The 14,306-nt window shown below is 34.8% G+C and overlaps 1 protein-coding gene across 6 annotated transcripts in view; it reads left to right on the forward strand.

The window, feature by feature from the left end:
* Positions 1-14,306, forward strand: part of LRCH1 (leucine rich repeats and calponin homology domain containing 1) — a 116,393-nt gene that overhangs the window by 59,779 nt on the left and 42,308 nt on the right. For all 6 annotated transcript variants that reach the window (XR_013180913.1, XR_013180911.1, XR_013180912.1 and 3 more), the window contains exons 4-10: positions 2,303-2,408; positions 2,903-3,039; positions 4,253-4,380; positions 6,017-6,101; positions 10,442-10,547; positions 12,289-12,401; positions 13,899-13,966. Coding sequence is in view for 2 of the 6 variants with exons in the window: in XM_077173691.1 (XP_077029806.1) it covers positions 2,303-2,408; positions 2,903-3,039; positions 4,253-4,380; positions 6,017-6,101; positions 10,442-10,547; positions 12,289-12,401; positions 13,899-13,966 (743 nt within the window). In the remaining 4 variants the exon portion in view is untranslated. The remainder of the gene's footprint in view (positions 1-2,302; positions 2,409-2,902; positions 3,040-4,252; positions 4,381-6,016; positions 6,102-10,441; positions 10,548-12,288; positions 12,402-13,898; positions 13,967-14,306) is intronic.

Below are 14,306 nucleotides of genomic sequence, written 5' to 3' on the forward strand. Positions count from 1 at the left end.
TGTGGCTACTGTGTCACAAGCACTGACTGAGCCCAGGTGCTTTTTAGGAATAATGGCTCAGTCAGGAGTCCTGAATTTAAAGTTATGTAAGGAGGAAGTTTGCCTCAATTTGAATGGTTTGGATAAACTTCTGTGTGTGTATGAATAAATATGTTAATGTGGAGTCAGAGTACCTTATTGGTTTTTTTGTTTATCTTGCCGAGCATACATGCTGAGTTGGATTGGTTTAAGGCCATTGAAACATTTCCATAAACAAAGGGAAACAGTTGATGATTTTGCTTTCATGCCACAGAAATTAGTGTTAAATTTCCTTAATTTAATAAATGTTAAATAAAACCCTTACATTTCTCTGATTTTGACAAATTGCCTTGTCATGGGAGGACATGGTCTATCTGGTGAGAACAAAATAGAATTAATACCAGAAGTCTGACCTCAGCAAATACTAGTTCCCCGTGGAACTTGAGTGTTTGCACTTCAGTTACCTGCAAATGTCCCTGAAGCCGAGTTCCAAATTGCTGGTTGCATAATTCCTTAAAAAATTACTAGCTTGGAAACCATAGGTGTTTGATAGTATTGTTTCCATTACTGCCAGAGCAATGAGAAAGTTTAACACTGTCACAAACACACTCATGAAGTCTAATAATAGTCAAGAGCATAACTGAGTAATTGTTGCAAGTCTTTGTTTTCCATGGCTATTCAGACAAAGTAATAAAAAATACAAGTTGGACTACAGTGTTTAGTAGGCTAAAGGATACTGCTGTCTCTAGAGATCTTGTGAATGCTGACACGCTGTCACAACAGATCAGTCTTATCAAGGATGTTTTGAAAGGCTGTAAGTGGAAGTGGACTTTGTTTTTGAGGTTACACACTGCCAGCTTGCTTTTTCTTTTTTTGATGCTTCCTCTAGAATTCTCTCTCTTTCCCTGACTTGTTCTGGTATGTGTGCCTAAGTACACTTGGTCTAGAGTTTCTTTGCCACAAGGTGACTTTAAATTCTGTGCCCTAAAAATCAAGTATCTAATTATGAAGTAATTTAAAGACTGTAAATTAAAAATAGGACAGTAAAGCTTTAAAAATAAATTATCAGGGAACAGTGCAATTAACCAAACTTTGTGACAACTTGGGCAAAAATGCGCTCGTTAGCTGGGATTTCTAATTTCCTTGTCTAAAAGCTACAGTAATTTCCTGACTGTGTTTTGAGAAGGGAAGGAAGTCTTGGCGGCAGTAGGATTCTATTACAAGAAGAAACATGTTGGATACAGGGAACAGCATTGCCAGATCATATTTTGGTTTTACTATAAGTTTTTTGTTAAGTAGATTTTAGGCTCAAAGATAGGGAGTTAATATAATGTTTTTGACTGGCATTAAAGCAAGCATCTTCAAAGATATGACTTGGAAATCTGGCTTCTCAAACTTTTGTAGTCTATGAGCTCCCAGATACTTTTAAATGCATTTGAAACAGTTGAGAGAGTAGGAGTATTCAGTTGGCTTTTCAGGAAAATGGGGCATTACCCCATTTAGCTTTCATACTGTGAGATACTATTTCCTTCTTTTAGTACTGAAATGACAGCATAATTGGGACATCTCTGAAATTTGCAGGTTGCCTGGGATATGAGCAGAGGTATCAATGTCCATTTGGCAGCAAAAATGATAGCTAGTATTTAACAATTGTCTCATCACAGACTGACTTAATCCAAGAAGTTGATCTTTCATGCACATTCATAGCAGTTTCTTGCTTGAAATAGTTAAGTAATGCCATATAAGCTCTGTCCCTTTTCATTATAGTCTACTACGTGCCCTGATGATCAAATATGTCTTTACTGAGGATCATTACAGAATGTTATTGCTGTATTTCTATTATTATTATTACTACTATTATTTATTTTGCTTAAATATTCCATCAAGAAGAACAAGAACCTTTTTAAAAACTCAGATTCACTAGTATTTTTACATTTCCTCCTAACATATGTGGTTATATAATCACTATACTGAATTCTTTACCTGGGGAAAAGAGCAAAAAGCTAGAACTTGTTAAGTAAGTAGTTTTGAATATTTCTATAGAAATTAAATTAACTTTTAAAATTAACTTGTTCTCCAAATAACAATTTGCTCTGGTTTTAACTCATGTGCAAATATTTTCCGATGTATTTTTTTATTTTGTTGTGACTACAGGACATAGATTATTGCATTTTTTCTGGTTAATAAAATGTCATTTTCATAATAAAATGTTAGCTATGTTTGTATTATGGAACATGTAGGAGCTGAAAGTTCATTAGTATTTGTTATTACTGTTTTACTGTAGGATGTCAGCTGTAATGAAATCACAGCTTTGCCACAGCAGATAGGCCAGCTGAAATCTTTAAAAGAACTGAATGTCAGAAGAAATTACCTCGAAGTTTTACCCCAAGGTAAAAGCAAATGAACAAAAAAAATATATCTTTACAGTAGCTCTTCTTATTATAATTTTGAAAGTATTTTTAATCATCCAAATAGATATCATTTAGAAGTAGCTATTACCTTGTGGTCAAATTTATTGCATTTGGGTCTGCAGAACATAACATTCAATGGTATCTACTGAAGAACAGCGTGTGAGGTTTCTTCAATGTATCTTTATGATTCTAGGCAACTTTTAAGTTAAACAAGTGTCTGGGTGCAGTATGGGAACTGTCAGCTGAGTTTCAGGGGAAAAAAAATTCAAAGTATTTGGTTTAGAATTTCTTGTCACTTGTATAGCAACACTCTTTTATTTCCCAGTATAAAATGGAGTAAATGTTGATTTTAATTCCTCCCTGAGTTTGTATTTTTCCTGAATGCAAAAGAAGTGTTATTCAAAAATATTTTATTATTTTATGCCAAAAATAAAAACAGATATAACACTTTCTCTCCTTTTTATTACTTTTAGAACTAGTACAACTTCCCTTGGTAAAGTTTGACTTTTCCTGCAATAAAGTGCTTGTGATTCCAATTTGTTTTAGAAAGATGGTGCAGTTACAAGTATTACTGCTTGAGAATAATCCTTTGCAATCTCCACCAGCACAAGTAAGTAATAATTTAAGTTATGCCTTAATATTGGATGGCTGCTAACACATTTTAGAGTGTAAAATGTCACCTTCTGCAATTGCAGGCTTCTGAATTTCAGTCATCACAGGCTGCTGATAGTTTTGATATTTAAATAAGACTTAGGATGTATAGACATAGGATATATCTAAATAAGATATAAAAAATATCCTCTGTTCTCAGTATGAATTTGCACAGCACTTAAACCAACACATGTCTAGAAGGTATCCATGCTGATAGCTGTTAATTGTTGTGATTTCTATCTGCATATGAAATTTAACATTGGAATATGCATGTAATTTTGAAAAAGACTTGTGATAAACTTTCTGGGTTATTTTTCTTTATGGTAAAATGACTAGAGTTCTACAAGGTTCTACAGTGATTTGCTAACTTTAACTTAAAAAATATGCCTCAATAGTCTAAAACACAATCCATGTGAAATTTATTTCACTTTAAAGTGTAAGTTCATGGATTTGGATGCACAAAGAAGTAAAACTCCTCTTTGGAACTGTATGCCACTCTGAGTAATAAAAGTAAATTAATGCATCCTGTGTTTGCTGCTTAAGGACAATTTTGTTGTTAATTTACTGGACAGTAAATTCAAACTGCATCTCTGAAAGCCACAAGTGTTCTGGCTCAACAGTGTTCAGTTGTTGAAATGCCTGAGAATTTTTATTACATTGGAGAAATGCTTTTCATAATCGATAGTGATTATGCCTTTAAACTAAAAAATACAAAGCAAGAGGTGTGCACTTAAAGAAAATTCTAAAATGAAGGTGAATTGCATCGTAAGTATGCTTGGACACTATTAAAAACAATGTGACCAAGGATATAAAGGGCACACCAGCTAATTAAATGTCATGATACACTAATTCTGAAAATAATTAATTACTCTATTTATAGTTAGTAATAGGCCATACCATATATTTTAATGTCCTTTTTTGAGTTAGAAGCTCATTTGGATTTTTTTAAAGAAGAATACATTGTTTTCTTTAGTCTCTGAGGGTATTTATACTGGTACACACAAATAATTGAGTATATAATTGAAGTACTTAGTAATTAAAAAAAATCTATTTTCTTTTAAGCTAAATTTGTAATATTAGTTGAATTTCAGGGAAGTTTATACTAAGTGACACTTGGAATAAATTGCTTTTTAAATTCTAGTTATAAACCTAATTTTTTCCTTATTCCACAGATTTGTACAAAGGGTAAGGTGCATATATTCAAATATCTGACTGTACAAGCTTGTCAGATTAAAACAGCAGACTCGCTGTATCTTAATGCCATTGAACCACAGCATTTGCCACAACCTGTGGAAGAGAGGTATGTATGAAGTCTTACAAACAATAAAATAGTATTTATGTTCCCCAGTTTTGTTTCGTTAGATGCCATTCAGAGTGTACTATTTTGCACAGAGATTTCATTTACTTTTATTCTAATGCAATCCCAGTAAGAGTTCAGAAAATTAAAAATCAATTCTGATTAAAGTTAGCAGCACATTAGTTAAGAGTTTAAAAGTGAACCTTAGTTTAAATCTAACCTCTTTCTAGTGGACTCCTGGAATACATTGAAAATAATCAGATGGTAGTTACACTAGGTGTTGGCTTGATCTATCTACACATTAAATAAATTTCAATTTCACGTGTTGTTTTGTGATTTTTGTGATGTATTTTATGATTTATATGTGATTTGTATGTTTGCACTTTTGTGACATTTTAATCTTTTTTTATTCATCCAAAGTCATCTGTCAAACAAAGTGAACTGCATGAATGCTTTTTAAATGAAGTGTGCTGATTTGTTAGCAAAATGAGGCAAAATCTTCTGTTTTGTATCAGACTTGTAGGAAATGGCATCTTGTGCCATGGTTTAAGGACAGGAACCAGATACAAAGCAGCTCCTTTCTGTGAGAATCTCCATAGCTGGTTGGAAATCAGCTTTTAGCCCAGTCTTTCTCTGCTAACAAGGGCAGTGTAATATAACCAATCAGAGAAAGTATGGTATCTTTGAAGAGAAATACTCAATAAAAACAAAGTGTTGATATGAATAATAGTAGAGATGTTTTTCTGGTTTTCTGCTTTGTTCTTTTAGTATACAAGAAAACTGACAGGAATGTCATGTCCTGTTTGGTATTTGGTCATACTGGAGAATGCAGGTTAGGGTAAGGGGATGAGTAGATTTCCAAAGGCAGTTTCTGCAAAAAAATCTTCAGTGTTTACTGGCAAGAGGTAATTTAAGATTAGGATTAATGAATCAGATACCTTATTCATGTGAAGACTAATAAAGCTCCTTGCTTAAATTGCAGTGTCAATCTGAATTCAGTATCACAGCTTTCAGGATAGCAAATAAAGGGATATATTTTTATAAAAAATTTAAGTGATGAGAGTACTGCATCTAATAGTGCAAATCAAAATGAGCAGAGGTCGTATTGGGTAATGAAACCAGAATAGTGAGCCTTTGCTGTTGTTACAGTAATTTTCTCAAAAACCTAAATTCCAAGGTCTATTTTAAGGCACCAAAAGGAGGTTTCTGTGTTAATAATTATTTCAAGCCTAAGGGAGATATGAGTTCTGTTTTAATGGATCAGTGATTGCAGTTGTATCAGTTGAATCCACTTTGAGTTTTACCATTTTGGTTTCTTCTCCCATGGCTAAATTGCTTCAGTCCTGTGCTGCTTAGCTAGTAACTAAGCAGTTTCGCATAGTGTATGGACAAAAGCAAGCTTAGTAGCAGATTATTTCTGTTGCTTCATTAATCCTTAGACTAACTAGCCATTCAGTCTGATTTATTTTTCCATCACCAGATTAAAGGTTTGGTGTTTTACTGTACTAGGTGATTTCACCTTCTTCCATTAAGGATAGTTTGAAATTTGCTCAGAGTTAAGTGAAACCAGAACAGAATTTGAATGTAAATGCTATGATAGCTTTTTACTGAGTTTTAAATTTTTTTTATTCACATCTAGCATTGATGACATCTATCCAAGTAAAAAGGACTCAGATTCAGGTGTTGGTAGTGATAATGGTGATAAACGTTTGTCAGCAACAGAGGTAAGTTACCTGCCTTGTGTGTCAAACTCCTCACCCAGCACTTGTATTTTGATTGTATTTTAAGTTTGGTAAGAATGTGAAAAGATTTTTAGACTTAAACATCTGCAACCATATCCTTGACATGAATTTTACACTAAGAAATGGCTAAAACAAAAATAAAAGGAGACTGTGGAGTTTTAATTTTTTTTTTTTTTATTTTTTTGTGCACTGTCTGGAGTGGGCATGAGATGCTTGCTTCCAAATGGTTACAGACTTACCAATAGTGGAAATCCTCTACAGTTTTCTGGCAGTTTACATAATCTAGAGAATGAGAAACAAACCAGAATTCATGTCTGCTGTTTTCAATAAAGTAAACAAGGGAACAGGTTACAAGCTGATGACTTCTCACATATTTTTCTCTTTGCCTGATTACTCTTTCCTGTTGGGAATTTATAGTGCCGAGTCTCAGTATATTGTGTGATGTGGTTATGAAACATTGCTGTAGTGTAGAAACTTGAGAAACTTTGCAGATTTTAATGTTTAATGTTTTAATTTTAATGTTTAAATATTCTGTCAGTTAGGCAAAGCTGAAACTAAACCTTCAGATCTTTTCCTGAACTTTACTGTCTGTCTGAGCAAAGAGAAAGGGTAGCTTTGTGGGACTAGTGTTGTCCTAAGCAGTTAGAACTGATTCACAGAGGTTTTTTTCTGAGGCACTCTTTAGCTGAACAGGGCGTTAAACCTGTGTGGAGTTGAACTGAATAGATCATGATAAATAAGTAAATAATTAGTAGTATAAATCAATGATGATTATCTTTCTGAAATATACAGTAATGGGATTTGTGGTCTGACTTAATGGGAAAGGCCTCACATTAAAAGGGTGACCTTCTTGCTACTTAAAATATTTTACACTGATTCTTTAGTGGTTTTGTCCTCCTTTGAGGAAAAGGGATTTTGTTTCTTTTGGAACAAATGTATGAAGAATCAAGCTTAGGTACTGAATTTATAGTTACTCAAAAGCAAATTGAACATGAATCCACTTACTCACTGTTTGGTCTTTTAAATACAATAGTACTTTAAAAAACCCCATGTGAATTTCCAAGTATTTTGCAAGTTTCTTGGTAGGTGGAAATGAAGTAGAATTGCTATGAATTCTAGCCAAATCTCTAATGGTTTACCTCTAGCTGCAAACCATTTTGCCAGTCTTACTCTTCCTGAAGCTCAATTGGCTTGTAATGAAACTTTTATCCCAGGATTTTCTCTTTAGCTATAAACATCACCTTTAGAAAATAGATCATGCTACCTGTAATCAAAAGATAGTGATTGAAATACTGCAATCAATATTTTGAAGACTACCAACAATGAGCCAATACATTTTTAATAGCACAAAACTTTTAAATATAAGAACAGTTTGCTCATTCTATCACCACCTGACTGCTGCTCTGCTTTTAAGGAGAAATAGATGCTGAGATCAGTAATCCCAAATGCATTTGTTAGTAAATTTACCATGCACTTTCCTTCTGATGTGACCTTTAATACTCATGTAACACATGGGTATCATGCAGAAAATACTAGCATGATGCAAATACAGGCTCACATGTGTTGATAATTACAGTCAGAAAGTTACATACCAAACTTTGGATAAACATTAAATGATCAGTCATAATCATTAAAATATGATTCTGGAAATATAAGCTACTGTTCAGTGCAGAGAGTAGTGGCTATTGAGTTTCTATTCTTTTACAGAAAATACTACATTGTCATTTTTTGTGTATAACTTAATAACATAAATGAATCACTTGTTTGAACACTAATGTAGTTTTTAGGAAGCTTGCTAATTGACTTTGGATGAATACACAGAAGAGGGAATACTTGATGAAATGAACTATTTTATATATCGCTCTTGGACTTTGTAGGGTCCCTACAGCATCAGTTTCCCAACTGTAGCCATCCTGGGCACTTCAAGTGAAAGGTATCTTGTAGCGTTGCTGTAAAATTGATCATTGCAACTTGAAGGCAAATTCTGCCTTAAGGCAGTCTACCATTTACCTCACCTTTTAGGAAAAATACAGCATTTTGATTATTTTTCTCCCTTCATTTGGCCTTATTTTTCCTTTTGTTAAAATTCATTAGAATGAAATTAGAATGGTGTCTGTGCTTTATTACATGTATGAATAATGCATTACTACCAGCAGGAATATATGTGAAGATTCTTTCAAAGTGCATCATCTCAATTCTGTTTTAGAATAATGTTAGATATTTTTGATTCTGATTTGTCTATTGTTTTCTCTGGCTGTCTCATTTTAAAACTGTGGAAGAAGGAACTTGGATACAGTATTTCACCTGTGAAGGAGTGATACTTTTGTATTATCCAAGGCTGCTTTGGATAGTTTTTGTTTCATCGTATAGTGGCAGTTTCATAGTATAGTGGTGAAAAATAAGTTGCAGAATTCTGTAGGTCCTGAAAGGAATTTGTTTCCAAATTGAATGGTCTGTTCCTTTTTGTATGCCAACACTCCAAAATATTTTCCTCAAAGTGTGTGTTATGCTGGTAAGAAAAAATATTGTACTATATTTTGGATCCAGGACTTCTAATAAAGTGTGTAGGAACATTTTAGTGTGCTATTTTCAAAATTAACACAGCATCAACTTTGATCGAGAATAATCAAATTTAGTACTTAAGTGACATATGAGATACAGCCTGAAAGAGAAGGAGCTTCGCTGTAACCTTGATTGTGTGAATGAATTTATATTGTACCTATCTTATTTCTATTTTTTTAAAGTTGTTGGATTGTCATTGCTTCAGATCTAAAAGACTTTTGTGCTTAGAGTACTTGGAGTGTCATTTATTTTCTGTTGGAGTTTCATTTTAAAATATCATTAATTTTAAAATTTAAAATTTATTTTGAAAAAAGCTTTATGAAGTCCCCAAACACTCTTTTTTCCTCCTTAATTTTTTTCTCCTTAAGCCGAAGAATACAGCCAGTGAATTCATAGAGTTAATAACATGCAGTGTATTCATCAGAAAGAACATTCATCATTGTCCATGTTTACATGTTTTGGGTCCAATGTATTCTTGGAAAATAGGAATAACCACGTGTATCTTTGATTGAGTTTTTAAGAGCCAGGTGGATTTGCTCCATCCTTTATCACGAACTTTAGCTTCAGGAGTTAGAAAAAATACTTTCTACATAGATTATGAACATCTAAAAGTAGCAGGAATGGCAGACTTCTACTAGAAGCTAGCGAGAATTAAATAACTGATTATATGTAACACATTTCATTACAGATCTTTATTGTTACAGTGGTCTGAACTGATAAAACGGGGAATGTAATTTCCTAAAAAATATATTTTTTTAAGGATATGTAGCAGAGTGCTGTTTGTATTATATCAGTTAAAATTACAGAATACATGTGTGGAAAATGTATGCACAGAGTAGCAAGTTACAGAAACACAGAGCATTTAAAGAATGAGCAATACTCATGGACTTTCTGGAAAATACATTTGCAAAGTTCTGACACTGTTGTGGTGGTAAGTTCTCTGTCTCAGGGGAGCAAGAATAAAAACTTGGCCTCTTCTGCAAACTGTGGTTTTGCTCTAGCTCACCTCAGGAGAGGATGTGAGCAGGTTCCACTTGAGCAGGTCGCTGCTGGCCCTGCAGAGAAACAGAGCCATAGTGGCTTAGAGCAGAATTGTGTCTGTGCTTCCTGGTGCAGCTGCTATCTGTAAACTATCTGTAAAATCATAGACAGGATAGGTTTGTTAGATACAAGTCAGTGTTTTAGTGTACTAGCCAATAGAGCTGAAAAAATGGGTGAGCTTTTAAGTCAGAAAAAGCTAGTGTACTTGAGAGTCTATGCTTTTTTTTTTCAGCTCTGTCAGTTAACATAATTAAAGGTGCCTTCCTTGATGTTGATCTTGCTTGCTGTAGGCGTTCAGTTCAGAAGCTGCATGGTAAAGCAGGGAAGAAGAGTCATGGAAGGAAAGGAAAAAAAGGGCTGTGGTATGAGGCTCAGTGTTTCTGCAGACTTTGGTGGCTCCAAGGAGGCCCTTGTAGTTTTCAGCTGCCCCAGGGAAGCACAGAGAGCAGCACAGTGCAGTGGTGTCAGTGCAAGGAGAGGACTAGTGCCATGAGTAAGACAGGAAAAGAGGACACGTGAATTATTCTACTTGGCAAACCTCATGTGCGGATATATTCAGCGTGACTATAACTTCTTACAACAGGATGTGGTCATGTTAGATGCTCTAGTATCCTGTTCCATCTTAATTTGCAGCTCTTTGGTGAGCAATCTTGTTAACATGTACATTTTTATCATTCTTGGTTTGAGCTTGGACCAGTGTTTCTCTTACTTTTTTCTAGCCATCTGATGAAGATACTATCAGCTTTAATGTTCCAATGTCGGACATTATGGAAGAAGATCATATTATAAAGGATGATTCAGGTCACCATGCTAACTCAAGAAAAGGTTGGAATGTAAAAAACATGGAAGTTAAATACAGAGAAATTCTGTTGTTGATTCCATGCCTGCCTAGTTACCCAGAAGGCTTTGAGCATGTATATGCAGTTGTGTAAAAATGAAAAAAAGTATGTTACTTAGATAATCTTTACTATACTGAGTTGAGTCTGTCTAGTAATTTTCAACAGCAATTCCAAAAAACTTGCTGCACCTTGTCTCAAGAATTAATAAGATCTGATTCTGACTGGGGGAAAAAAAGTTAAAGTCAGCTTGAGCAGTACTATCCTTCAGCTAATATCAGTGTTCAGTAATTTAGCAAAGTGCAATAATGGAGTCTATTTCTATAGCTGGACTTAGTGTATATATAAAGCTTTTTTAGTCAGTCAGCATCACCTCTGGAAACGAGTAAATTTATTTGTATTTTGTGAGAGATCTAATTTTTTCCAATTTTTTAAAAGTAACTTATGTTTTTCTAAATTACACTACATACTGATAGATAAACAGTGGTTCTCTGTGGGAACTCAGCACATCCCCCCGGATGTCCAGAGTTGCTGAGAACCCCGTCGGGGGGCTCGGAGACCCTGGCATGCTGCCCAGAACACCTGGTGGCTTGATCCTTCCAGTGAATTGCCAGCTTGGCATGGGGATGTGAAAGCCACACAGGTTTGAATGGTGTAATAACAAGGTGTTCACAGGGTGAAAATATAGATTTTGGGATTTTTGGTATAGGGGTTATGGGGACAAGATGGAGGAATCAGGGCATGTGTAATCGTTCTTCTTTCTTCTTCTTGTTCTCCATTTTCTGCTGTGATGTTGGCACTTGGGGATTGGTTTAGACTGGAGATGCACTGTCTAACATAGGTGATAGGTATTGGGAATTAAAAGTAAATATGTTATACGTAGTTTGTAGTATAAAAAGACGACATCGCCTCAGGGGCGGTGGAGAGTGCTTGTGGCTGCTGTGCTGAGCAGACCTTGGCTGGGCAGAAAGAAAATTTTGTAGATAAGAAATAATAAACAGCCTGAAGACTGAAAAAGTGAAGAGTCCAGACTCATTCTTCAGAGCGCGGGCTGCCGCAGAACCTCCCACGCATCTCGGGGCAGAGAACAGACAGCCGACCCGAGAGTTCTCCAAGTTCTGCACATACTAATGATAAATGGCAGGATGAAGTCAGCAAGCTGCATATGGAAACCACATGAACAGGAGATGGCATACCCTCAGTGTTACCCACTTTAATGAAGTTCCATGGAGAACTCATCAGAATTTGGTAGAATATGAAGAGAGTTAACAGGATTTTACCCTACAGTGTTTATTAGCAAACTGGAGAGGGTAAATCATAGCTTCATATCCTTGGAAATAGTATACATAGGGAAAAGATTGGGACAGGCTCTAAATAATTTTGCTGGGTGTTTGGTTTGTTGCAGCATGGTAACTCTGAAATTGCATTCAATTGCAAGTCACTGCCTAAGACATCTGAATTTCTTAAAACACTGCACAGCTGTCCAGCTGTGTTGTTGTATTGCTACTGGCAGGACAGACTTGGTGTAGTTCAAAATTGGCTTCTTCAATGCCTGCTTTGGTGCTTCTGATACACAACTCTATATGCCCAGGAAATGGATTTATTACAACTTAGAAATTGGCATCACTGTTTACAATGATAGGATCTTAACCTGTTTGAAATTTTTAATGTGAATTTAAACTTCATTTTTTAAATAATTCTTCTATTTTTTTTTTCATTGCTGTTCCTAGTGGAATTCCATCAAGGATCTTCTCACACGTTTGTTAATGATAAGTCACGAGAAACAGGAAACCAGTTTGATGAACAGGATACTCTTACTACTGAATTTATGAGCTACATTAAGGCAAGTTTATCACAATGTTAAGTGGGGAAAATATTTCTGCTACTTTGATAAGTGCAGAGTAAACAGGAACGATAAACAGCAGGTATTTTAATGAATAAGATGCAGATGATAGTAATTGTTCTAAAAATACAGAAAGCAAAAATAGGCAGGTAAGTTTAAAATTATTACAATTGATCTAGGACAATTTACCCAGAACTCTTTCTAGGATATGTGAGAGTTATCCTTTAACTATGTTTAAGGCTTTAAGCAAAATGGCAGTTTTTTTCTGTGCTATTTGCTTTATATTTTGAACTGAGTGATTTATTGTGTTGGTTTCATTGCTGAAATGAGAGATGACTTTGTCCTAGCTGTGGTGGATAAAGTTTTGAAGTAATGTTATGGTATTAAAATACATTTTCTCAATTTTTAAGCATTATAGTAGCATTTGAGAGATCCTTAAAGACAAATTATATCAAATCACCTTCTAGAATAAGTGCTGCATTTTTGTTGTCTTATGGTACGTAGCCTTGTTACAGGAAAACATCATAGTCTTTATTCCTGTAAGGTGAAGAAAGATGAAAAAGAATGGCTTTATTCATTCTACTAGGGATTGTCACTGGGAAATGAGCCATCATTGGAGAGTGTTAGAGAAGCTGGTACAGTCTTCAGTGTCACATACAGCAGAATTGGGCAGAATTTATTGGTACAGGATGATGCAACTGATGTGCCAAACACATGACACAAAGGAGGATAAGCCTCTGTTTTCTGCTGTTTTTTCTCTAGAAGTACAAATACATATTCATTCAGAGAGCTTCTGTCTTTACTGGCAGCTGATCTACTTCAGTGCTCCTGCCTGAGATGAAGTTGCAAAATACCAAGTGGAAGCATAAAAAAGATTCAGGTTTTCAAATAAATAGCACTTCATGTTTATAGGTGTGGGGGATCTAATTTGACTACATTGAACCCAAAATAACTGGCTGACTGATGTGAATTCCTGGATGCAACTTTTGTTCCCATTTGTTCTCTTTAAAAAGAAATGATTCATGGCTGTCAAAACTGTAAAATAGGAATGCTGTTAATAATTATGCATGAAGTATGTAATTGCCACTGTTTGCATGTTTGGAATTTCCTTGATTTGAAAACAAATCTGGCTGCAGTAGGAGAGCGAGGAGAAGGAGAGTTGGGATCGTGCTTAATTGAAGCATTGTTTCTATGTGCCAGAAAGTCACAAATGGAATCTGGGACATAGAACAAAGAATTGTTATGCTGCTTGACTTTCTTTTCACAGCTAAGAGAGGGTAAGGGCTGTTGACCTCAATAAAATTTTCTGAATAGAAGATCTTGTAATCAGTATCTTAAAAGGGGGTAGAGTAAGGAATGGAGCAGAAGTGTTGGATTGCTTCAACCAGCCAACCTAAAATGTTGCATAAATTAGGTCAGTGCTGAGTGGGAAAGCAAATTTATCTGCCTACTTAATTGGAAAGTTCAGTTCTCATTATCACTTTTGTCTGCTTACAGAGCAGAGCAGCAGAGTGTGATGAATTACTGAGAATAGAAGAGGACACGCAATGGCAAGCAGACGAAATGTGAGTATTTTTTATGTATCTATTAATAATAAGCTATGTCTTTTAATTAGTTTGACCAGGACTGCTATGACTTTGCTGTTTAATAATTCTGCAGAAATGGAGGCAAGACAATAACAACCTTGCATTTTGTGTATGCTCAGTATTTTACATTTTATTGCTAAATAGAGTGGATGTTATATTACAACTAATTAATTTGTATTCCCCAATAACTTTTTATCTATGTAGAATGCAGTCTTTTTTAATTAGGTACTTAGATATTTTGTTTATTAAAGGCATTGCTGAAAAAAGATAATCAAAACTTGCAAGATCTAAATTTAATGTACATTTAAAAATCAATATA

This window comes from Agelaius phoeniceus, chromosome 2 (genome assembly GCF_051311805.1).
Source record: "Agelaius phoeniceus isolate bAgePho1 chromosome 2, bAgePho1.hap1, whole genome shotgun sequence".
NCBI classification, from domain to species: domain Eukaryota; kingdom Metazoa; phylum Chordata; class Aves; order Passeriformes; family Icteridae; genus Agelaius; species Agelaius phoeniceus.